The sequence below is a fragment of the Jaculus jaculus genome, chromosome 21 (assembly GCF_020740685.1).
Source record: "Jaculus jaculus isolate mJacJac1 chromosome 21, mJacJac1.mat.Y.cur, whole genome shotgun sequence".
Classification (NCBI taxonomy): Eukaryota; Metazoa; Chordata; class Mammalia; order Rodentia; family Dipodidae; genus Jaculus; species Jaculus jaculus.
Window position 1 is genome coordinate 4,126,129 of NC_059122.1, and position 25,810 is coordinate 4,151,938.

The window sequence follows — 25,810 nt, forward strand, 5'->3', positions numbered from 1 at the left end:
GGCGTGCCTGGCCTCCCTCTTTCTGGTTTTTTTTTGTTTTAAAGATTTATTTTTATTTATTTATTAGGGACACAGAGAGAGGAAGAGGGACAGTGAGAATGGTCATGCCAGGGTTTCCAGCCACTGCAAACAAACTCCAGACACAGGCCCGTGTGCATCTGGCTTACATGGGACCTAGAGAATCAAACCTGGATCGTTAGGCTTTGTAGGCATGTGCCTTAACCGCTATCACTCCAGTCCTTCTATTTTTTTTTTTAGTTTAATTTTATTATTTATTTATTTGAGAGAGGCAGAGAGAGGAATTGGGAACACCAGGGCAAAGCTATTCTGAAAATCACAATCGACAAATCAGTTTCCAAAGTCTGAACGCAAAACAATCGCTTGTGGCCCTTCAGTGAGAAACAGAGCGATCCACGCACACGCAAACAAACCTGGAGTTCTCCTGCCGTCCTCTGCTCCACACATCTAGAGAACTGCACAACTGCCCCTTCATTACAGATGTGCTTTCTGAGACGGCCACCGCGGTGTTCTGAAATTCTTGTTCTGCTTTTACCCCTTTTCTTCTCAATTTTTTTTTTTTTATTTTTTTTTGAGGTAGGGTCTCACTTTAGCCCAGGCTGACCTGGAATTCACTCTGTATTCTCAGGGTGGCCTCGAACTCACGCGATCCTCCTACCTCTGCCTCCCGGGTGCTGGGATTAAAGGCGTGCGCCACCACGCCCGGCTCTTCTCACTTTTTTTTAAATTTTTTTTTGGTTTATTTTTTATTTATTTATTTGAGAGTGACAGAGAGAGAAAGACAGATAGAGGGAGAGAGAGAGAATGGGCGTGCCAGGGCTTCCAGCCTCTGCAAACGAACTCCAGACGCGTGCACCCCCTTGTGCATCTGGCTAACGTGGGACCTGGGGAACCGAGCCTTGAACCGGGGTCCTTAGGCTTCACAGGCAAGCGCTTAACCGCTAAGCCATCTCTCCAGCCCGTTTTTGGTTTATTTTTATTTATTTATTTTAAAGTGACACAGAGAGAGAGAGAATGGGAGTGCCAGGGCTTCCAGCCACTGCAAATGAACTCCAGATGCATGCGCCCCCTTGTGCATCTAGCTAACGTGGGTCCTGGGGAATCGAGCCTTGATCCGGGGTCCTTAGGCTTCACAGGCAAGTGCTTAACCACTAGGCCATCTCTCCAGCCCTCAATTTTTTTTTTAATAACAACTTCCATGATTATAAAAAAAAAAATCCCACGATAAGGCTCCCCCCCACTTTCCCCTTTGAAACTCCATTCTCCATCATATGCCCTCCCCCTCTCAGTCAGTGTCTCTTATTTTGATGTCATGATCTTTTCCTCCTATTATGATGGTCTCGTGTAGGTAGTGTCAGGCACTGTGAGGTCATGGATATCCAGGCCATTTTGTGTCTGGAGGAGCACGTTGTAAGGAGTCCTACCCTTCCTTTGGCTCTTACATTCTTTCCACCACCTCTTCTGCATTAGACCCTGAGCCTTGGAAGGTGTGATAGGGATATTGCAGTGCTGAGCACTCCTTTGTCACTTCTTCTCAGCACCATGGTGCCTTCTGAGGCAACCCAAGTTCACTGCCATCTGAAAAGGTTCTCTACCGAAATTGAAAGTAGCATTATTATAAGGGTATGAACATTAAGAGAAGTGCTTACTAGGCAATTTGGTGAGCATAGTATATACATTTAGCCAGACAGCAGCAGATGTTAACACCCCTAGGGCTCATGACTACCCATTTAGGTTTTCAGTATCAGCGATGTATTCCCTCCCATGGAGCGGGCCTCCAGTCCAAGTAGAGGGCAGTTGGTTTCCACCATGACAGACGTGCCACTATTGCACCCATTGGCTCATTTGGCCTGGCTGGCCAAATATAAGGCTTGCAGTGTCCACTGTTGAGTATCTTCACTGGTGATTTCTCTCTCTCTCTCTCATTGAACTGCATGCAGAATGGGCTCTTCCAGCTTTCTGTCAGCCCTCCAGCCCTTTTTAATTTTTTTTTTTTAATGTTTTACTTATTTGAGAGAGAGAAGGAGGGAAAAAAGAATGGACACGGCAGGGCCTCCAGCCACTGCAGAAGAACTCCAGACGCATGCACCACCATGTGCATCTGGCTTACGTGGGTCCTGGGGAATTGAACCCGGGTCCTTTGGCTTTGCAGGCAAGTGCCTTAACCATTAAGCCATCTCTCCAGCCATGTATGTATGTATGTATGTATGCATGCATGCATGCATATACATTTATATATAGGTAATTTTGAAAAATTACCCATCACAATACCCTACCCCATCATGTCTTCTAAGGACACCCCACTCCAGCAAGCTTCTGCTGTCTCTCCATCCTCTATGTGAGTCTTCTGCCTTCTCTGGAGCTGCCCCTGTGCCTGGAGTACTTCCCACCAACCCTGTCTTCATCCCCTTCAGGACAAAAGTCCCCTTAGCAGAGGCTAGGCTCCCACCCATTGCTGGAGTTGTGGCCTGCCTCAGTGAAAACCCTTATTCTCCCACCTCCCCTCAGCCCAAGGCCCAGGAAAGCATGTTGTAGGTGAGAGAGGGAGGGAGGGAGGGGAAAGCAATGGAGGGGTTAGGGGTGGGGACGTTGGAAGTGGAAAGGGAGGACCTCTTTATCATGACTTATGTCCTTCCTTGGCAACTGCAGGCTGGGTCATCCTCCCACACCCTCTAAGAGCTCCGCAAGTGCCCCTCAGCAGATCTCCACAGCCCGGCATCAGGTGCCCCAGGGGATCCCTGGGGGACCTTTTCCCCCCACGTGATGACTCTATTCCCTGGCTGCCCAGCCTCTCTCCTGCCTTGCTCTGTTAGCTGAATCACAGGCCTTCCTTTTTTTTTTTTTTTTTTTTTATTTTTCCTGGTTTTCTCACTCATTTTCTAGGGGCACATGCACAAGAAGTGCCCCAGAGAAAGGACCGTAAGCCGGGCGTGGTGGCGCACGCCTTTAATCCCGGAAAACAGAAATAGCAGGAGGATTGCTGAGGCCACCCTGAGACTACCCAGTGAATTCCAGGTCAGCCTGGGCTAGGGTGAGACCCTACCTCGGGAGGGAGGGAAGGAGGGAAGGAGGGAAGGAGGGAAGGAGGGAAGGAGGGAAGGAGGGAAGGAGGGAAGGAGGGAAGGAGGGAAGGAGGGAAGGAAGGAAGGAAGGAAGGAAGGAAGGAAGGAAGGAAGGAAGGAAGGAAGGAAGGAAGGAAGGAAGGGCGAGTGAGCTGCTGGGGACCACGGTCTTTGGCATGGTTGGATTTGCTGCAAGGAGACCCTGATCAGGCCAGTGTGTGGGTCTGTGTGGGTGAAGCCCAAGGGAGTACTGAGGCCCCAGGATACTGGAGAGAGGAGAAACATGGGACAGTCACTTAGGGGCTGCAGGCACCGGGTCGGGCTGGCCCAAGGGACAGGCCACAGTGCTACTGGAACTGGCTGCTGAGGCCAAGGGAGCCAACAGGTGCTGGACAACATGGAGCTACAGAACCAGGTGTCTGTCCTGCTGCATTTCAGACTTTTATTTATTGTATTTTTGGGGGGTAGGGTTTCACTCTAGCTCAGGCTGACCTGGAATTCACTCTGTAGTCTCAGGGTGGCCTCGAACTCACAGTGATCCTTCTACCTCTGCCTACCCAGTGCTGGGATTAAAGGCATGCGCCACCACGCCTGGTTTCAGTCCTTTATTTTTAAATATTTTATTCATTTATTTGAGAGAAAGAGAATGGGGACTCCTCCAGCCACTGCAAATGAACTCCAGACACGTGCGCCCCCTTGTGCACCTGGCTGACGTGGGTCCTGGGGAGTCGAACCAGGGCCCTTTGGCTTCTCAGGCAAATACCTTAACCACTAAGCCATTTCCCAAGCCTTCTCCCCACCCCCGTTTTTTTAACCAGAGGGGCAAGGAGGGAGAGATTTGGTACACCAGAGCCTCCAGCTACTGTCATCGAACTCCAGATGCCATCTTGTGTGCCTGTGCGACCTTGCGCTTGTGACACTCTGCAGCTGGCTTACGTGGGACCCGTAGAGCCGAACACGGGTCCTCAGGCTTAGCAGGCAAGCGCTTAACCGCTAAGCCGTCTCTCCAGCCCAGTGCAGTTTGTATCATGAGAACATGAGACTTCAGAGGCAGGGTGGGGGAGGGGTTGAACGTTACGATTTAAAGTGGCACATGCTGAAGGACAAGTTGACAAGGCATGGACTTGCGACGGTTGCTCACCACTGTGTCACCTAGGGAGGGAGAGCCCTGGCCAGTGCTCAGTAGGCTTGCCTCTGGGTGATAACTCCAGGAGCTCAGGTCCATTTGTGGGGGTGCTGTCAATGTGGTACGAGCTGCAGGGGAGTCAGGAGTCAAGGGTTCGGGCTAGCCTGGCCGTGGCTCCCCAAGGCCGCCTCTTCCCTGGTGGGACTTGGTCGGCACCATGGCAAAGCTCCTCGCTCGTGCTTTCTAAACAGCGATCACTGTCACTCGATCCCAACAAGCAGTTCTGGATGGACAGCAGAAGGCGCAGAGGTGCAAACTTCCTTCTGCAGCCCTGGGGTGGTGGGGCGGGGGGGGGGGCAAGGCAGCCTCAACTTTAGCTGCTTTTATTTCTTTATTTAACAGAGAAAGAGGGAGAAGGGGGAGGGGGGAGAAGGGAGGGACAGAGGAAGAGAGGGGGAGGAGAGAGACAGGGAGAGAGAGAAAGGGAGAGAGGGAGGGGAGATGGAGAGAAAGGGAAGGGGGAGAAAGAGGGGAGAGAGAGAGAAAGGGAAAGAGGAGGGAGAAGGAGGGGAGAGAGAGAGAGAGAGAAAGGGAGACAAGGGACAGAGAGGGATGGAGGGAGAGGGGGAAAGAGGGGGAGAGAGAGAGAGAGAGAGAGAGATAGAATGGGCACACCAGGGCCTCCAGCCACTGCAAACAAACTCCAGACGCATGCATCCCCTTGTGCATCTGGCTAACGTGGGTTCTGGGGAATCGAACCTGGGTCTTTTGGCTTTACATGCAAACACCTTAACTGCTAAGCTATCCCTCCAGAGTCCTTCTGCTGCTTTAAAAAAATAATAATAATAATTTGTTTTTTTGAGAGAGGAGCGAGAGAATGGACTTGCCAGGGCCTCCAGCCTCTGCAAATGAGCTCCCCCTTGTGCATCTGGCTTATGCGGGTCCCGTGGAGTCGAACTGCAGTCCTTTGGCTTTGCAGGCAAACACCTTTACCACCAAGCCCTCTCTCCAGCCCAGCTTCGGCGGCTTTTCCAGAGTCCCAGCGGCAGGAGGGAGAGGCCCTGTCTGTGGTGTGGCTGCACTGCCCCCATGTGGCCGGGCTGAACGCGTGCAGCGGGAGGGGAATGGAAGACACACAGCAGTCTGTGCGATGGCTTCCCACAGCCTCCGTGCCAGGTCCGCCCAAGCGGCTGTCCATTCGGGGAAGGGGCCGGCGGTGTCCCACACGCGTGGGCGGGAGTCCGCTGGGCGGCTTGGCAGAGCCCTGCTTCCCTTAAGTTGGGGACGTGCCACTGACCCTCCTACATACACCATGAGCCACCTGCCTGCCCCGGTGGCCCCCTGGGCAAACCGGCCGAAGTCCTCACTCCACAAACACTGCGCGCCCCTGGTCCACTCCTCACCCTGTCTCCCTGGGCTAGAACCCTTGACTCCAGTCTGTTCTGAATTCTGGAAAGCAGCCCAGACTGCGCCCAAGTCATCTGAGGCCACGACTTCAAGCACAGGCATTCCCGGTGGCCGCACTGGGCCCTGGTGGGCATGTCACCTGGGGTGTGGCACAGGTAGGCTCAGGTGTGAGGCGGACGCTCACACTGGTGTGACGGAGGACGGGTCTGTGGTGACGGTGTGCACACACGTGGTACCTGTGTGTGGACACGCGTCTGGTGCCGGCACACACGGGAGCAGGTGAGCACGGGAGGAGGGGGGGGGCTGAGAGAAGCGCTGGGACCCTGCAGCCCTCGAGCTAGAGGAGGAAGTGGGGAGGGAGGAGGGGGGCTCAGCAGCTGAGGCGCTTGCCTGCAGGGCCAAAAGGTCCCAGGTTCGATTCCCCAGGACCCACGTAAGCCAGCTGCACAGGGTGGCGGACGCGTCTGGAGTTTGTTTGCAGTGGCTGGAGGCCCTGGCGCGTCCATTCTCTATGTATCTACCTCTTTCTCTTTCTCTCTCAAATAAATATAAATAAATATAAATAAATATAAATAAATAGAGGAAGAGGGGTTAGGACAGGGCTGAGACCAGGGCCAAGAATGAAACAGAGGTGACCTGGGCTCTAACTGGAAGGAGAACAGAGTGGTGGCCGTTAAACTGACAGAGCATCGCCTAGTCCTGGACTCACAGACGTCACTGGTAGACGAGGGAAAAAATCCTCAATCTACCCCTAGAGACTCCCACGAGGCCAAAGGACGGAAGGAAATACTCGGCCACCACAGAACGTCCCCTCCCCGTGCACTGTGCCCTGGGGTCCCCTCAGACCCGGCAGGAAGCAAACCGGCTCCCAGCCATCTGTGGCCAGCACAGCCCCAACAGATCCTGCTTCTGACCCTCCTGTTCAAGCGCCGAGCGCACCACTGCTTCCTCACTGCGAGATGGACAAGCAGGGGACGCACAGAAGCCCCAGGTCTCCCTAGTTGGTGTGGGGTCCTGTGCAGCCCTCGTCTCTCGGGTGTCCACAGGGCTAGACGTACCCCTTTGTCCTGGCCCGCCTGTCTGGCTTATCCGGTGAGGCAGTGCACGTGAGCTCATGAGTACCAGAACACGGGCGCCTGTCTCCCTTTCTGAGATGCAGAGCTGAAAACGGCACCATTCTGCATCATTCAGTCTGCATCATCATTTTATTATGTTGCATATTCCAATGAATACAATAAACTCCTTTTTTAAAAAAAAATGTAAGGCACGTGAAAAGTGCAGGTTCCGTATTATTTTAAAATCCTATTGGCTAATAAAAGCATTTCAAGTGCAGAATTAGAGACACCTAGAGAAGGACATGATACATTCTTTCCAAGCAGAACACCTGAACCCTTACTAAGCTTCACCTCATGGCACAATTAGTCAGCAAACCCAAGGTTTGTATGGTCACAATGCAGCTACGATTATAAACACTAATCAGTCTATTCACATATGTACAGCCAGGTCCCCAAGTGTCACCTATACAAAGTTTACAGGAAGAGCAGCAGCTGACTGCACCTGCGTCCCACGTCACAGGCTGAGAGATTTGGCATTCCAGTGTCTTCGCACGCTGGGCTGTTGTCCACAAGGCCTGGCTACACGATGCTGAAGACCATGGAGAGATATTGCTCGTAAGACACCTGGATCCAGCCGTCCTGGTCCGTGTCATACCGTCTGAAGATGTCTGTCAACCTCTGGGAGAAGCACAGGCATTTCACTGGACAGAGGCATCCAGGGACCCAATGTTATAAGCATGTGTCCCTCATCCCCACAGGAACACTGGTAATGGCACCCACACAGGGACGCACAGGTGGGGTGGCTCTGAGGCCCAGACAGCAGCTCTAAGGACAGCAAGGCCTATACAAGGGAAAGAACAGGGTACGCCGAGCCCAACTATATCCCTGCTGTGCCGGCATAACCACCCCATGGACCTGGTATGGGCATCTCAGGACAGGATCCCCGGGTTCCCATCAGACTCCCATCTCGGGAGCCAGGCCCAGTGGGAAAAAGCCCGGCAGCACACGGCACAGAAGGGGAAGCAGGGCCCAGGCTCCACCACCCCATTCCCAACTCCTCCTCAGCCCATCTTTCTCCTCCAGTAGAATGAGGATCCAGACCAAGTCACAAGCAGAGGGCACTAAACCACACTGCATAAGACAAGGTTAAATGTGTGCTCATTTTGCACAGACTTGGGGAGACCATAACATGTTCTAGAGAATCCTAACGAGGGGCTGGACAGATGGCTCAGCAGTTAAGGTGTCTGTGTGCAAAGCCAGAGGCGCCAGGTTCAACTCCCCAGGACCCATGTAAGCCAGACGCACAAGGGGGCGCACGCACGTGGAGTTCACTTGCAGGGGCTGGAGGTCCTCGCACGCTCATTCTCTCTCTCTCCCTGTTCTCTCATAAATAAGTATTTTTTTAAACACCTAATCAAATGGAAGGCCGAGCTCCTGCTCTGGGCTACCCGCCCTTCCTCCAGCCTTTGTGGCCCTCTACAAACCCGCGTGAAGCGTGCAGTCACCTGTAAGACAATGCAGCCTTGGATGAAGTCATCAAACGCGATCTGCCCTCGTCCTTGTCTGTCAAATTTGCGGATGAGGATGTCATGGAACTGATCGGAGAGCCGGTAGCCTTGGAGAGGGAGGGAGAGAGTCAACAGAGACCAGGAGAGGCGGGAGGAATGCACACTGCCTGGGCGCTCCCTTCAGGACCCCTCAGCCTCAGTGCCAACGGCTTAGGTGAGACTAATAGAGAAAACAACACAGACAAGTAAAAGGCACTCTGAAAACAGAGCGCACTGCCTAAACGCAGCACCCTGACATGAGCTTGTTTCTGCAACGATGATCTTAAACACATATCTTAAAAAAAGTACCACCTGCCCAGCTGGGCGTGGTGGAGCACGCCTTTAATCCCAGCACTCGGGAGGCAGAGGTAGGAGGACCGCCGAGAGTTCGAGGCCACCCTGAGACTACATAGTGAATTCCAGCTCAGCCTGGGCTAGTGCAAGACCCTACCTCAAAAAAAAAAAAATTAAAAGTACCACTTCCCCTGCGTGTGAGCAGTAACACAGAAAGTGAGCTCTTACTTCCTGTGAGCTCTCTCACTATTCACCGCCGTGCCCGAGGAACCATGCACAGGGGAGCCCGGCTGGCATTGCTAAAGCTAGTCGGGTCGCCTCACTGCCGGCTGATCCAGACGAACGTTGAGCGACGTGCGCTCTGGGCCCCTCACTATCAGAGGCGGCAGCAGTCCCGTGTATGTCAACGCAGGGCAGGTGGCTGGCTCATGGGGCGTCACACCGCTGAGTCGGTCTGTTTGCCGTCACAGTGCTGACGGTCCAGGCAGCCAGCCTCAAGTTCCACATCGGGCTTTATAATTCTATTTCCAATTTACTAAGTCGGCATGTTTGAAAAGGTAGCCAATAGGGGGACAATGGCTTTCAAGACGTGTGGACACTACGGGCACCCCCAAACACCCTGCTCAAGGACGGCGCCCTTCCTACCCTTGTCAGCCCACGGCTTGCACGGCCATGGTGTCCTCTCTGACTCAGAAGGCAGGATTCAGACGCCAACAGACTTCTACTGGTTTTCAGTCTTGGTGGGAGCTTTACAAGCATGCACCCCTACTGTCTGCATGAACCTCACAGTTAACTATTTACTAATTCTACTGATGAAGGAGCAAACACACAAACAGGTTCATAGTACCTTCCAGAGTAATCAGAGAGGACTGGCCTTACACCCAGGAGCTGCAAACAATTCAATCAGCATAGCTGTTATAAAAGCTGCTTAGCCTTCCGTGCAGGCTAAGCAGAAGACAGGACCCTCAATTTAAGTCAGCAAGAACCCTCAGGTGGAGAGCAGCTCCGTCCTTCCTTCCTCTCAGTGCGTGAGTGAGGTAAGGGTCAGAGAACAAAGCCTGGGACAGACACATGGCACTGCCCGTTGGGGTGGAGATGGGGCAACAGCAGTCTTTCCTGGTCTTCTGCCAGGACAGGGGAAGGAGAGATGAAATGAGAACCAAGACAGAAGATTTTCGGTCAAACCGCGTGGTGGTGCACGCCTTTAATCCCAGCACTTGGGAGGCAGAGGTAGGAGGATCACCATGAGTTCGAGGCCACCCTGAGACTCTATAGTGAATTCCAGGTCAGCCTGGGCTAGAGTACGACCCTACCTTGAATAACTGAAAAAAATAAAGACACCTTGACTTTGGAATTCTACTGCACACTCATCCAAGAAGACAAAGCCATTTGGGGTCCTCCAGCTTGCCTCAGTGGTAGAACCCCAACTCTCAAGCGAGGGTGTCGCAGGGGTCTTGAGGATCTCAGGAAGGACACAACAGGAGCCACCTCAAACAAAAGCTAGAGGGTTCCACTCACTCGCCAGCTCCTCCCTGACGGACGCGCAGCCCGCAGCCTGAGCTCAAGCGACGCCCTCACTGGACGCGCAGGGCTGCTGGGTGTAGACCTACTTCCAGGAGCCTCAGGCCTCCGGTGGTAGCAAAGCCCCTCCCTACCTGCGAGCTAGCTGGAGCTGGAGTGCCGAGAGCGCCAGAAACCCGCACGGCTGCAGGCTGGTACACTCACAAGCTCTCATCACAAAAATCAAAACTGCAGCCCCGCATGGGGGCGTGTGCCTTTGATTCCAGCACTCGGGAGGCTGAGCTGGGAGGACTGCAATGAGTTCCAGGCCAGCGTGAGACTACATGGTGAGTTCTAGGTCAGCCTGGGTTAGAGGAAGACTCTTAAAAAAAACAAAAAAAAGAGAGAAGCTGGAGAGATGATAGCTTAGCCATTAAGGCATTTGCCTGCAAAGCCAAAGGACCCTGGTTCAATTCCCCAGGACCCACGTAAGACAGATGCACAAGGTGGCGCACGCGTCTGGAGTTCGTTTGCAGTGGCTGGAGGCCCTGGCATGCCCATTCTCTCTCTGTGTGTGCCTCTTTATCTCTCTCAAATAAATAAATAAATATTTTTGTAAAAAAGAAAAAAAAATACAAAACCCAAAATACGAAGCTTCCAGAAGCTAAATGGAGGGGTTGCACGGGGGAGCCGGCTCTAGGGTGAGACTGTCCTGACGGCTGCCCACCAGACGGAACGGCTCCACTGCAGGTCAACCCAGCTGCCAGCAACAAGGCCTCCGAGACGCCCTGCGGGGAGGTGCGCAGGTCAGCCCACCCAGGTACCCGTCAGGGTCACAGGTGCTTGTGTGTCAACTAGCCTAAATTAAAGCACTGCGGACTTACCTCCTAACAACAAATCCCTTTCCAAGAGTCAAAACCCAACAGGGCTGGAGGGATGGCTTAACAGTTAAGGCGCTTGCCAGCAAAGCCAAAGGAGCCAGGTTCGAGTCCCCAAGATCCACGTAAGCCAGATGCACAAGGGGTCGCATGCACCTGAAGTTTGTTTGCAGTGACTACAGGCCCTGGTGTACTCTTCTTTCTCCATCTGCCTTTCTCTTTCTCAAAGATTAAAAAAAAAAAAAAAAACTAATACAAAAAAAGTAACAGGAACTTTTGCTTTTAAAGCCAACTTCTTAGGAGTTTCCACCAAAAAATATTCAAACTACGGAGCAAACAGAAAGACCATTTCCTTCCAAAGACAGCTAGGGGAGATGCCCTTGGTCAGGACAAGCAGTAAGTCACTTGGCAGGCACTCCAGGCATGTGGCTAGGGACACTATTGTGTGAGGAAACGCTCAGGATGCTGGCACTGCCCAAAGAAGATGGCCCGGTGGCTGCTGGACAGGTCTGCCTCCCACTGCTTCCTGTGGAGGCACCTGCATGTCCTGGGGCTGGCCAGGACACAGGGCACTGGCGTTTCAAACTGGACTTAAGGAAAAGCTCATGAGAAGGGAACGGAAAGAAAAGAAGTGGCTGTCATTGGCTAGAAGAAGAAATGGGAGCATTACAGGAACCATGTTACCAACAACAGGGAGAAATCTACTTCAGATGGTCTCAGAATATTCACGACACACGATATTAAAATCGACTTTTTTAAACTTTTTCTAGACAGCATTTATAAGCAGCCTTTTAAACACTGAAGCACAGAAGTGTTCTGTAAAGGGCAGGTGAAGGAGTGCTGAATGGAAGTGTCCCAAACTGGAATCATCGTACAGCCTCAGTAAGCTGGCTGGCCCCAAACATTCTGGTGATGCCTTTGCAAATAGAGTCCCTGTTTTCTTCAGACCCAAGGCCAGTTCTGGAAGATTCTGACATGCTCTGGAGAGGCACTATGAACTCGGGTTAAAGCAGCACTGCACACGGTCACGTGCCTCAGTCACAGGTGTGCCCACGGTGCCCACGCCAAGCACACGTGTGCTGAGTACTCTTGAGAATGGGCACACACTTGCTATGAGGCACATGTGGATGAACAGAGAAAACACGTTATTTTCTTTAGGTCTTCAGACCACTTTATCACTGTTCCCACATTCTCTGGCCTCTCATCAAGTGTAACCTTCCCCAGATCCTTGTTCAGAAGCCACATTCTCAATTTTGTTCGTGACACCAACCCATTTCACAAAAACAAAACAAAACAAAAACAATTTGCATAGCCCTTATCTCATTTTGGATGAAAAACCGTGTGGTAGGCTCCACGTCAAATATAAACCTTCATGACAAATATTATCAAAATATGAACCTGTGCAATATAAACAGAAATTTCACATGGACTGGATTAAAAATCAGTAAGCTGAACCAAGTAACAGAAACATCCGGGGCTCCCATATTCCAAAATGAAATATGCTATACATCGAAGACAAGTGAATTACCAAAACCTGAGAGCGCTTGCTTCAGCTCGTTCTTGTCGATCATCCCCGAGTTGTCCCTGTCGTAGGTGCGGAAGACGTTCTGCCAGTCCGTGACGTACTTCCACACGCCCGTGAACTCACTGAAGTTCACGCCGGCCTTGTTCTCCCGGTCGAACATAGCTGAGATGCACACAAAACCAGGGACACGTCAGGTGCTATGTTAAGCAAGAAACAGTCATGGCAAACACTCAAAACCTCGTTCCCTCGGGTGCCAGCAGGCAACCAGCCTGCTGTTCAGAGACTAGTTGAGAAAACCTTGGGGCTGGAGAGATGGCTTAGTGGTTAAACGCTTGCCCGTGAAGCCTAAGGACCCGGGTTCAAAGCTTGATTCCCCAGGATCCACATAAGCCAAATGCACAAGGTGGCACATGCATCTGGAGTCCATTTGCAGTGGCTGGAGGCCCTGGTGTACCCATTCTCTCTCTCTCTCTCTCTGCCTCTTTGTCTGTCATTTTCAAATAAATAAGTAACAATGAACAAATAAATGATTACAAAGAAAACCTTGCCCAGGTATGGTGGCACCCACCTTTTATCTCAGCACTTGGGAGGCAGAGGTAGGAGGGATCACTGAGTTCGAGGCCACCCTGAGACTACATAGTGAATTCAAAGTCAGTCTAGGCTACAGCAAGACCCTACCTTGAAAAAAAAAAAAAACATACAGTTGCAGGTTGGGGAAGAGGCTCAATGGTTAAAGGCACTTGCTTGCAAACCTGATGGCTCAGTTTAATTCCCAGGACCCATGTAAAGCCAGACGTACACAGTGGCGCATGCACCTTTTATTTGTCTGCAGTGGCAGGAGGCCCTGGCGTAGGCATGCTTTCTTTCTCCCTAGCTCCCTCTCTCTCAAATAAATAAATAAATAATTTAGTTTTTTAGGGTAGGCTCTCAATCCCAGGCTGACCTGGAATTCACCATGTAATCTCAGGGTGGCTTTGAACTCACAGTGATCTTCCTACTTCTGCCTCCTGAGTACTGGGATTAAAGGTGTGTATCAGCACACGCACCATAATTTTCTTTGGGGAGGGGGGAAGGTTGGCATTTATTTTTATTTGAGAGAAAGAGGCACAGAGAGAGAACAGGCATGCAAGGGCCTCCAGCCACTGCAAACAAACTCCAGATGCATGTGCCCCCTTGTGAGTCTGGCTTACATGAGTCCTGGGGAATGAGCCTCAATGACTAAGCCATCTCTCTGTGAGTTAATAATAACTGATAACAGTGTTTACGTGTACTAGAAAATGGCTGGAAGTGCAGATTCGTGTTTGCAAGCATGTGCATGAGACATGTGACATGAACTATGTGGAGGCTTGGTGCTGACTTGTTGCCAGGGGAAAGTGCTAAGGAGGCCCCCAGGGAGGCAGGCTGAGGAGGAGAGAGCCAAGGAGACCCTCGGGGAGGCAGGCTGAGGAGGAGAGAGCCAAGGAGACCCCCGGGGAGGCAGGCTGAGGAGGAGAGAGCCAAGGAGACCCCCGAGGAGGCAGGCTGAGGAGGAGAGAGCCAAGGAGGGTGTCCAGGGAGGCAGGCTGAGGAGGAGAGAGCTAAGGAGGGTGTCCAGGGAGGCAGGCTGAGGAGGAGATTCCACACAGCATTGTCACATGCCAACACTTTCCTACCGCTAAGGGTGAGCCCCTGCCAGAAACCCGTAATACGCTGTCCTGACAAGTCTCTGCTTGAATCGGCCCAGGGAAGTGGACGCAGGGACCCATGCCACACCCCAGCAGTGTGCTCTCACGAGGACGTGGAAGGAGTAGGGTAGAAATGGGCCCCAATCAAGCAGGAGACAAAACTCAAGGTTTCATGTTAAAGAGAATCTGGAAGGTCAGGCTGAAGAAAAATCTACGCCCCAGAAAGAACCTTCCAGAAACCAAAAGGACGGTGACTCCCTAATATACAGCCACAGGCCCATCCTCCCTGCTACGCATGCTCCCGAGGAGAAGCCACAGAGGAAATGATAGCCTTCCAGAGGGCCCACCTCCAGCTGAGACCCTGGGAATCACAAAACAAAGAAAAATTACCAGCACACCAAGGAAATCAGCTACGTGTACTAAACTCAACAGGGGTTTACCAGGTCAGAGGTGGACCTCCTCCCTGTGGGCTTCAGTCGTCAGAGACACAATGTGAGCAAACATATGTAATTTCTTCAATAAAAGCATTTAGTTAGAGCTGGAGAAATGGCTTAGCACTTAAGGGACTTGCCTGCAAAGCCTAAGAACTCACATTCAAATCTCCAGGTCCCATGTAAGCCAGATGCAATGTCACACATGAGCACAAGGGGGTGCAAGGGGGTGCACATATCTGGAGTTCATCTGCAGCTGCCTAAGGCCCTGGCGTACCCATTCTCTCTCTCTCAAAATAATAAATAAATAAGCATTTACTTAAACTTTAGAAGTTAATCCTCCGTTTTGTGAGTTGTATGTAGGTGTGTGGGCAGGTGTGTGCTGTGAATGCATGCGTGAGGAAGGCAGAGGAGGGAGTCAGGGATCTTCCTCTATTGCTCATCTGCAGTTACTTCCTTGGGCCCAAGACTCACTGAACATAAAGCTGTATTTTTTTTTATTAGTTTTTACTTTTACTTATTTATTTTTTGGTTTTTCGAGGAAGGGTTTCACTCTAGTCCAGGTTGACCTGGAATTCACTATGTCATCTCAGGGTGGCCTTGAACTCTCAGAAATCCTCCTACCTCTGCCTCCCCAGTACTGGAATTAAAGGCATTTGCCACCACACCTTAGTTTTTAGTTTTATTTTGCTTAGTTTTTCAAGGTAGGGTCTCACTCTAGCTCAGGCTGGCCTGGAATTCACTATGGAGTCTCGGGGTGGCCTCGAACTCATGGCGCTCCTCCTACCTCTGTCTCCCGAGTGCTGGGATTAAAGAGGCACGCGCACGACGCCCGGCTTAGTTTTCATTTTCAGAGCTATACTTTTCAGTAGACTGGCTGAGTAGTGAGCCGAGGTGTTTTGGCCTGAGCTCCCCACAGGACTGGGCTTACAGGTGTGCGTGGCTGCAGCCAGACATCTCTGTGAGTGCTGGGGAACTGAACGAAGAACAAACGGCCTCTCAAGCCCGCCTGCTCGGGTGGCAGGCGCTCTGACTACCGAGCCATCTCCCCAGGCCCTGTCACGTGAATCTGAGGAAATAAAGGCTTGACAAAATGAACAAGTGTGGGCAGCGCGGGCCGTGGCGAGGAGAGCCGTGGTGAGGCGGCAGAGGTGCGGGCTGAGCAGCCTGGCCCCCATCTGCGCAGTCTCCAGGTGCTGCCCACTGCCTCGCCCCACCTGAGCCCCGGGGGAGGCCCAGACCAGACACATTCTTGACACTATGAATCCTGTTTATAGCCCGTTTCCAGTGCCCTGGGGCGACTGCTACCTTCCGACGCACTACCCTCCTGAAACACCTTGGGAAGTGAGCTGTTCCCCCACCAGCGGGGCTGGGCCACCACACTCTTCCTCCCCGACACCTACCAGACGGCTGTGTGTCCCATGAGTAAGGCCTACCCCCAGCACAGCCCATATGCCAGCGGGCACGTATGACCCACAGCCACCGCAGGCAGCAGCCATCACGTCATCCACCACAGCACGGGCGGTGCAGCCCAAGGGCTCGCCAGCAACCGAGGACCCTGTTCCCGGCCCTCCTCCTGGAGGCAACAGGGTCGCCGTGGGCATGCCACCCTGCTGACGGCTCATCCTCCGGCTCCCACGGCCCTCACCCAATCCTGCGCCCACACAGCGGGCCCAGGAACACCCACAGCTGCGTGCCCCTCGGTGGGGACCGCCGTGCACGTTAATGCTTGAGGACAGAGCTGTGCTGCAGGCCTTGTGCCTGCACCCCGACTTTCTTCTGAATGCTCTCGACACTTGGCCAAGCACGACGGTGCCCGGCCTGGCGGGCGCCACTAGTCTGCAGTTAACTGTGGGTGGGTCTTAGAGCAAATCCCATTTTGTGGACTGCCTGGCAATTTTTTTTAAGCTAACAGTAAAGATTTTTAAAAGGGGGGGGGGTATTATTCTGCTGTGAATCATGAAAACAAATAAATAAGTGGGGAGGTGGCTCGGCAGCTCAGAGCACTTGCTGCCCAAGCTCGAGTTTAGCTCCCACACTCATGTTTGGAAAGCCAGGGGTAACTGTGAACACCCACACCCCAGTGCTGAGGGGCGGAGGCAGGGGGGACTCGGGGGCTTCCTGGCCAGCCGGCGCGGCCAAGACAAAAGCGTGAGGCAGGTTCAGGGAGAGAATGACTCAGGACCCGAGGCATCGCCTAGTGCCCTCCACATGTAGGCATACACAACGTAACCACATAGGTATCACGCACACACAACCAGAGACTGTCAAGCACAACCAAGTGAGGGCTGGAGAGATAGCTTAGCGGTTAAAGCATTTGCCTGCAAAGCTAAAGGGTCCCAGTTCGATTCCCCAGGACCCACGTGAGCCAGATGCACAAGGAGGCGCACGCGTCTGGAGTTCGTTTGCAGTGGCTGGAGGCCCTGGCGTGCCCGTTCTTCCTTTCTCATTCTTTCTGTCTCTCAAATAAATAATAAAATGAAAGCAGATGAGAGCAGCACACACAGAAGCAGGCAGAAGGGCATCGGGGCCTACGGTGGCACCACAGAAGCAGCCACCGTCCACTGTGCACGGTACTTACAAATGATTGACCTCACGGTCACTGGATTGAATGGGGTCCACGTGCCTGAAAACAAATGACACAAGAATTAAAGAGAAGGAACTCGTGTTACAGGAAACTCCTGAAGAGCCTCATCTGTAATCAGAGCCCAGGAGACTCGGCGGTCCGTCTGCCCTGGGGCTCGTGCTCCCCACAGGCCAGGCCCCCGGCTCGGGGAGAGCTGGTGGCCATTACACGCGGCACCTCACTCAGCACTGACCTGCGCTGCCCACCCACATTCAAAGCCGCCCGGAAGCTGGGCACTAGCTGTTTTCCGTGGCGCTCTGGCTGGGGGAGTCTCTGGGCAGAGCAGACATGGCTATTCCCAACGCAGCCCAAAGCCCACCTTCAGCTTGAAGCTCCGAGGACATGAGCTCCATCTGTGGGGGGCACACTCCTCTCCCCGGGCAGCTGTCCTGAGCGTGGGAGCCTACAGTTTTCTGCAGGCAGCCACTGAGGCCCAGCCACCCACAGGGAGTGGGAATCTGCCACAAATCGCACATTTGTCACAAACATCCAGGCACAGGGGTGGAGCAAGCTCACCCGGGATGCCACACTAGGAGTCTGAGGCAAGAGGACTGAGTTTGAGGCCATCCTGGGCTACAGTGAACCCCTATCTCAGGGGCTCAGTTATCCAACAGGCTGTTCTTGGGAGCATGAGGAGCCTGGACAAACCAGGCATCAGAGCCACAGGTATGTCTCAAATTCCCTCGGCTCCAACGGGCAACAAACACTGCCACCCACGTAACTAGGTCACTGAGGGGGAAAAGGCCACTGTGTAAGTGGATGATTGTGTTACAGGGATCGTCTGCTCACGCAGCCTGATTTCTCTCCTTATTTTAATACAACCTACAACCATACTTGATAAGAAATACCTTAGTAGAAAACAAGACGTTTCTCTTAAAGTACAACTAAAAACAGGCTACTCAAATCAACAACAGTGTTATGGTTCAGCAAATACACTTCAGAAGCACTAAGGAGGTGGGCGTGGTGGCATGCTTGTAAGTCCAGCACTTCAGGTCAGGAATTCAAGGTCATGCTCAGCTACATAGTGGGTTGAACGCCAGCCTGAGCTACAAGAGACTATCTCAAAAAAGGTTTGTTTTTAAAAGGGGGCCTGGAGCCGGGCATGGTGGCACCTGCCTTTAATCCCAGTACTCAAAAGGAAGAGGTAAGAGGATCACTGTGAGTTCGAGGCCACCCTGAGACTACACAGTGAATTCCAGGTCAGCCTGGGCTAGAATGAGACCCTACCTCGAAAAAACAAAACAGAAAAAATGGGGGGGGGACTGGAAAGATGGCTTAGTGGCTAAAGTGCTTGCCTGCAAAGCCTAAGGACCCAGGTTTGATTCCCCAGGACCCACGTAAGCCCGATGCACAGGGTGGCACATGTGTCGGGAGTCTGCTAACAGTGGCTAGAGGCCTGGCATACCCATTCTCTATCTGCTTATCTCTCTCTCAAATAAGTACATAATTTTTTACCAAAACAATTTTTTAAGAGAAACATTAATTTCTTATACATAATCGTTAAAATCCAAGGAGGGAGGTCCGCAGAAAGTGTCTGACGAGGTATTTCTAGAAGGTGAGAGCAATCCTGTGACAGTTAATCTTGACTGGATTTAGAAGGCACACCTACTTCAACGTCTGTTGAAGTCTGCCAGAGGACAGACCCAGTCTGCATGTGGGCAGCCCTGCTCGCGTGCTGGAGGCTGGACAGAACGAGTGGGGAAGCGCCAGGAGCGCGGGCCTTCCCGGTTCCTTGCTTTCCGGACACCAGGAAATGGACTGCTCTGCCCTAGCCAAGGCAGCCCAAGCCCATGGGCTGCACCCAAACTGCAAGCCAGCAGCGAGCGGCCTCTCCTGGGGGCGGCTGCTTCTGCTGGGCGCTGTGCTCAGAGTGAGCCCACTAGGAGCCTGTTTGGGGTTCGCCTGCGCCCGCCTGGGCACCACGCCTCTCCCGCTCACACAGGCCTCCGCGAGCCAGGGCGGGAGCCCACACGCAGCGCCGTGCCGGCCACACAGCAGCAGCCGGCCTTCAGAAGCGCAGCCTAACCCCCGGCAAGACGCCACGGGGTGTTCTCACTTCACTTTCCCACCGGTATTACATTAAGTGGTTTGGAACCGTTTGTTTTTTTTTAATATTTTTTTGTTCATTATTTATTTATTTGAGAGTGACAGACATAGGGAGAAAGACAGATAGAGGGAGAGAGAGAGGATGGGCGCGCCAGGGCCTCCAGCCTCTGCAAACGAACTCCAGACACGTGCACCCCCTTGTGCATCTGGCTAACGTGGGACCTGGGGAGCCGAGCCTCGAACCGGGGTCCTTAGGCTTCACAGGCAAGCGCTTAACTGCTAAGCCATCTCTCCAGCCCTAGAACCGTTTTAAAAGACCAACCCTGGAAGAGTAACTGGAAGTCAAGACAGTTCAAGCCCAGTAGCACAGGGACGGGGGCGTGAAGGGAACTGACCAGGACGGATGTGAGCCCTGCTTAGTCCCGCTGTGAACCTTCCTGATGCCTACCGTCCTAGCCAGAGAGCAAAGGTTTCCAAGTCGTTCTGTCTGAACCTCAAGTTGACCTGTACTTGTCACTGCTTATGGCATTAAAAAGGAAGACCCTTGAGCTGGGCGTGGTGGCGCACGCCTTTAATCCCAGCACTCAGGAGGCAGAGGTAGGAGGATCGTGGTGAGTTCAAGGCCACCCTGAGATTAAGTAGTGAATTCCAGATCAGCCTGAGCTAGAGTGAGACCCTACCTCAGGAGTATTAAAAAAAAAAAAAAAAAATTGAGGAAAAAAAAAAGAATTATGAACAGGGCCTATGTGTCTCAGGTGCTCATTGAACATGTAACTTGGGTGCGATGCAGAGGATACTTACTTGAAATATATAAAAATATGAACACCTATGTATTCAGACTGCTAAACTTATAATAAAAGTTTACAAAAGTAAAAAGTACTAAGTATATATGTAAGTGCAATGATTGTGATGGGGAGGTAATATGATGGAGAATGGAATTTCAAACGGGAAAGTGTGGGGGGGAGGGAATTAACATGGGATTTTTAATAATCATGGAAAATGCTAATAAAAATTTAAAAAATTTTAAAAAATAAAGTAAAATTTAATTATACTACGTGGGAAGTGGAAAGAAAGAAGTTTACCAGAAAGCCAGTAATTTGCCTTAATTTGTTTTTCTCAGTGCTTGATTTACCACACTTGCCCAAGGCCACACACGGGCAGAACCAGCGTTCAGGCCCGCCAGGGCGACTGCCATGCTGAGGACCAGACTGCTCGACCGCCAACCCTGTCACTGCCCGCAGACCGTAAAGCAGACGGACAAAAGCAGGTGCCACTCGCCACCTGCCCCGGGGACGCGCACCTGTGAAGCGGGCAGGGGAGGCTCAGGGTGGCGACCCTACCTACACGTTTGTGGTTTTTTCTTTAATAAATTTTTATTTTAACTTTATTTTTTTATAAGAGAGGGGGAGAGAGAGAGAATGAGAACAATGGCACACCAGGACTTCCAGCTACTGTAATGGAACTCCGGATGCAAGTGCCATTTCACGTGACTTTGCGCGCGCGCTCACGTAGGACCTGGAGAGGCGCACGGGGTCCTTAGGGTGCGCAGACACGCCTCACCGCACACGTAAAGCACGACGTGGACGTGTCGCCTGCTCTCTTTGGGACTTTACGGCCTGGACTGACCAGACTCTTTTTGGGTGCTATGGTGCTTCCTGTCAAGGTCTTTCTAGAATGTCACTGTGTCCTCCTCTGAGTATGACAACCACTGGGGGAAAAAACACCACAGAGAACCATCAAGAGCACAACAGTTGGACTTTCTAGAATCTCACTGTGTCCTCCTCTGAGTATGACAACCACTGAGGGAAAAAAACACCACAGAGAACCATCAAGAGCACAACAGTCGGACTTTCTAGAATGTCACTGTGTCCTCCTCTGAGTATGACAACCACTGGGGAAAAAAACACCACAGAGAACCATCAAGAGCACAACAGCCGGACTTTCTAGAATCTCACTGTGTCCTCCTCTGAGTATGACAACCACTGAGGAAAAAAAACACCACAGAGAACCATCAAGAGCACAACAGCCGGACTTTCTAGAATCTCACTGTGTCCTCCTCTGAGTATGACAACCACTGGGGAAAAAACACCACAGAGAACCATCAAGAGCACAACAGCCGGACTTTCTAGAATCTCACTGTGTCCTCCTCTGAGTATGACAACCACTGGGGAAAAAAACACCACAGAGAACCATCAAGAGCACAACAGCCGGACTTTCTAGAATCTCACTGTGTCCTCCTCTGAGTATGACAACCACTGAGGAAAAAAAACACCACAGAGAACCATCAAGAGCACAACAGCCGGACTTTCTAGAATCTCACTGTGTCCTCCTCTGAGTATGACAACCACTGGGGAAAGAAACACCACAGAGAACCATCAAGAGCACAACAGTCGGACAAGGGCAATGGGGCCTCATGGATTGGCTCCCAGTGTCTGTGTCCCCCGAGGTGGACAGTGGAACCATGTCAACGCTGCTCACAGTTCTCTAAGACAAAGGTGGCTCTGAGATCACAGATCCCTGGAAAGAAAGCCAATGGCAGAATAATTCCCCTGCAATCTTGGCTGCAAACTGTGAGGCATTGTCCAACAGCCCAGCTGCCTCTACCCCGTGCAGTCAACTGCAATATGGAAATGCTTCCTGTACCCGTTTCGAGATGAACCTTTCACCTGGAGGGGAAGCAAGCTACAAATATCATAATCGGAAAAGATGACTGGTGCCGGGCGTCGTGGCAGACACCTTTATCACCATGAGTTCGGGCCACCCTGAGACTCCATAGTGAACTCCAGGTCAGCCTGGGAGACCCTACCTCGGGGGGAAAAAAAAATGGTTGCACCTGAGGGATTACGAAAAGGCAATTAATACAAACACTGTTCTCGGGCTGGGGATATAATCCCAAGGTTACATGAAACCCTGGGTTCACCCACATTACTACATAAACATATCACATCTATGCCTATAATCCCAGCATTTGGAAAAAATAATCAGAAGCTCAAGGTCATGCCTGGGCAGTCTGGCATACAGAAGACAAAGAAAGACACATTAACCGGGCACAGTGGCACACGCCTTTAATCCCAGCACTCAGGAGTCAGAGGTAGGAGGATTGCCATGAGTTCGAGGTCACCCTAAGACTACATAGTGAATTCTAGCCTGAGCTAGAGCAAGACCCTACCTCGAAAACCCAAAAACTAAAAAAAGTAAAGAAAACAGACGGCTGGGCTGGAGAAATGGTTCAGTGGTTAAGGCACTTGCCCCAGAAGGCTAACGACCCACACTGGATTCCCCGGTGCTCATGTAAAGCCAGATGCACAAAGTGGTGCATGTGTCTGAATTTCGTTTGCAGTGGCTATAGGCCCTGGCATGCCCATTCTCTCTTTCTCGCTCCTTGAATATAAAAAAATAAATAAAAAAAGAATTCAAGGAAGGCAGACGTCTCTAATGGTACCACTAACGATCAATCACACGGACACTGAAGCACACTTCGCGGCCCCACCCAAGCGACACAATCCTCCCAATCCTTCAGGGGCGCCTCGTGTCCCTCACCTTGATGTGAGCTCCTCCCCCATCCCGCTGCCAGCCCCTCCAATTCAGCCCTAGGGTTTTAGCTGTTCTTATGGGACACACGTTCCCACAGGGGCGCTGCGTGGGCCGTCCCCCGACCCTTCAACAATCAGTTATGCCTCTCAGTGTCACCGGAACTGTTCAGAGGAGTTACTAAGATCTGCTGAAACCCCCCAAGTCAAAGACCTTCAAGATGCCTACAAGGGCCCCTGCTGCACAGAGGTAACCTTCCCTCCCTGAGAGCGGCACTTCCTGGGGCTCACACGCTGGCTCTGGAGGTTAGGGAGGGTGGGCAATGACAACAAGCTGCAGACTCGGCACCACCAGGTGTGGGTCATTCACAGGAGCTTGGTCTTAAGGTCGCCTGTGTACGTGGAAATGGATGTCGGGCATGGATCCACTGCAGTGGATCGGGCTCCAACTCACCGTTGGATAACGCCTGCTGAAGCTCGCTGTCCGATATCACCCCACTCCTGTCTTTATCAACCCTACGGGGGAAAAAAGAGAGAGAAGCCACTGACGCGGGTGACAGGAAGTAAAGGGAAAAGCAAACCACGACAGAAACATTTCTCCTTCCCATCAACCCACACTAGTCCTGGAAGGCCACTCCGGTAGAATCCCAGAATGTCACATGCCTCCAAGGTGTGCCTGGGACCGAGGAACCATCTAGAAGGCCTCCTGAGACTGAATCGTGTCTTTTTCTTTCCCCTGTGTCAAGCGTTCCTTTGGTTCCTTCCCTTTATCTGAATTTATACCTGGAGGTTTCTTTTTTTTTTTAAATTATTATTATTTATTTGCAAGTGGAAAGAAATAGGAGAGAGAGAGAGAGAGAGAGAGAGAGAGAGAGAGAGAGAGATCACGCACACCAGAGCCTTCAGCCACTGCCAAACAACTCCAGATGCATGCGCCCCTCTGTGCTTCTGGCTTTTACGTGGGTCCTGGAGAATCGAACCCGGGTTGTCAGGCTTTGCAGGCAAGTGCCTTAAACTCCAAGCCATCACCCTCCCCAAACAGGAAAAGGTTTTCTAAGTCAATGAAGTCATTCCCTGGTCATGAGTCATACAGGAACCACAATCATGCATTCAGAAGGGCAACCAGAGGACAGAAAATGCTCAGAGGCAGTCTTCTCACTGGGAAGGTGGGGAGCGGGGAGGGCTTGTCCTTTCCTTAAAACTAGCCCCATGGTTAAGGAGCTTGGCCGTGAAACCTAAAGACCCAGGTTCGATCCCCCACATCCCACATAAAGCCAGATGTACAAGGTAGCGCGTGCATCTGGAGCTTGTTTGCAGCAGCTAGAGGCCCTGGTGCACTCACTCTCTCCCTCTCTCTAATAAATAAAACAAATGATAAATTTTTAAAATAGAATAAAATAAAATCTTAAAAAAAAACAGCTACAGCCAGGTGTGGTGGCACACGCCTCTAATCCCAGCACAAGGGAGGCAGAGGTAGGAAGGATCACCATGAGTTCAAGGCCACCCTGAGACTACAGAGTGAATTCCAGGTAAGCCTGGGCCAGTGAGAACCTACCTCGAACAACTAAAAAAAAAAAACACAGCTCCAGATCCTAACTGGGCTGCTGGACGGGCCTCCTCAAGGCATGGACACAAGCAAGGCTCATGGGGAATGGGCCCGAGGCTCTGCTGCTGCAACAGGGAGGATGCCCCGGGAAGGGAGGCAAGAAGGGGATGGAGGATGGGGGGAGGCAGAGATGGGAGGACTAGGGAGGGAGGAGGGAGATGGAGGATGCCAGGGGAAGGGAAGGACCAAGGGAAAGGAGGGAGAGGGAGGAGGGGGATGGAGGATGCCCACGGGAGGGAGGCAGGAGGGGAGGACCAGGGAGGAGGGAGATGGAGGATGGGGGGAGGCAGGAGGGGAGGACCAGGAAGGGCGGAGGGAGATGGAAGATGCCCCGGTGAGGGAGGGGGAATGGTAGGGGGTGTCTGGGGAGGAGGGAGGAGGAGGAGGGCGGACAAGGGGAGGATGCCCGGGGAGGGAGGGAGGAAGGAGAGGGTGGAGGGGGGCCTGCGGGGGGGGGGGGAGGGTAGTGAGGAGGATGCCTGGGGAGGAGGGAGAGGGCGGACAGGGGGAGGATGCCTGGGGAGGAGGGAGAGGGCGGACAGGGGGAGGATGCCTGGGGAGGAGAGAGAGGGCGGACAGGGGGAGGATGCCTGGGGAGGAGGGAGAGGGCGGACAGGGGGAGGAGGAGGAGGAGGGAGGAGCAGGAAAGGGAGGGCGCACAGGGGGAGGATGCCTGGGGAGGAGGGAGGAGGGGAGGGAGCACAGGGGGAGGAGGAGGGAGGAGCAGGAGGGGGAGGGCGAACGAGGGGGCGGATGCCTGGGGAGGGTGGGAGGGTGGACAGAGGAGGGAGGGGGAGGGGAGGGCGCACAGGGGATGGAGGCTGGGGAGGAGGTAGGAAGGGGAGGGCGGACAGGGGAGGGGGAGGGTGCATAGAGGGAGGAGGGGGAGGGCGCACAGGGGGAGGAGGGAGGAGGGGGAGGGCGGACGAGGGGGCGGATGCCTGGAGAGGGCGGGAGGAGGGGGAGGGGGAGGAGGGGAGGGGGAGAAGGGGGAGGGGAGGCCGGCCGGCGCTCACCGCTGGAAGACGTTCCACAGGAAGCTCTGGTCCGGCAGCGCGGCGCCCGCAGGCCCGGGTCCAGCCCCGGGGCCACCGCGGTACGAGTAGGCGGCCATGGGCACTCACGCACGCACGCACGCACGCACGGGGGGCAGCGCGGGCAACCAGCCGCGGGACCAGCGTGACCACCGCCGCCGCCGCCGCCGCCGCCGCTTCCGCTTCCGTAGGCGGGGGGCGGGGCCTGCGCGACTTCCGGGATCGCCGCAAGCGCGCGCGTGCGTGAGAGCGTGAGAGCGTGCGTGCGCGCGCCCGGCTCCTCCCAAGTCTGTGGCCCACGCTGGCAGGACGGTTGGCCCTCCTTCCAGCCGGAAGGCGTGGCTTAGCGGTGAAGGCGGCTGCGGGCAAAGCCCGAGGACCCCGGTTCGATTCCCCAGCGAACCAGATGCACAAGGGGGCGCACGCGTCTGGAGTTCGTTTGCAGTGGCTGGAGGCCCTGG

General features: G+C 53.0%; 1 protein-coding gene across 3 annotated transcripts; it reads right to left on the reverse strand.

Moving 5' to 3' along the window:
- Positions 1 to 6,799: 6,799 nt before the first annotated feature.
- On the reverse strand, positions 6,800 to 25,473 carry Pdcd6 (programmed cell death 6). Of its 3 annotated transcripts, none has more exons than XM_045139241.1 (6): positions 25,332 to 25,473; positions 23,164 to 23,225; positions 17,089 to 17,133; positions 12,422 to 12,574; positions 8,174 to 8,283; positions 6,800 to 7,346 (listed from the first exon to the last, which is right to left on the reverse strand). In XM_045139241.1, the coding sequence occupies exons 1-6, from the start codon at positions 25,427 to 25,429 to the stop codon at positions 7,248 to 7,250; spliced, it is 567 nt and encodes a 188-aa protein (XP_044995176.1). In that variant the 5' UTR covers positions 25,430 to 25,473; the 3' UTR covers positions 6,800 to 7,247. The 3 variants fall into 3 exon arrangements, with proteins under 3 accessions (XP_044995176.1, XP_044995175.1, XP_044995177.1); XM_045139240.1 differs by having other exon boundaries at positions 12,416 to 12,574; positions 25,332 to 25,472; XM_045139242.1 differs by lacking the exon at positions 17,089 to 17,133 and having other exon boundaries at positions 12,416 to 12,574.
- Between the last annotated feature and the right edge of the window lie 337 nt (positions 25,474 to 25,810).

What these genes read in the sequence shown, in the direction of transcription:
- Pdcd6 (XM_045139240.1), bottom strand. Translation starts at nt 25,429, where the DNA reads ATGGCCGCCTACTCGTACCGCGGTGGCCCCGGGGCTGGACCCGGGCCT. An exon ending in GACCGTGAGGTCAATCATTT is followed by an intron (nt 12,575 to 17,088) that starts GTAAGTACCGTG and finishes TGTGCATCTCAG; the next exon opens with CTATGTTCGACCGGGAGAAC. An exon ending in GCAAGCGCTCTCAGGTTTTG is followed by an intron (nt 8,284 to 12,415) that starts GTAATTCACTTG and finishes TCCCTCTCCAAG; the next exon opens with GCTACCGGCTCTCCGATCAG.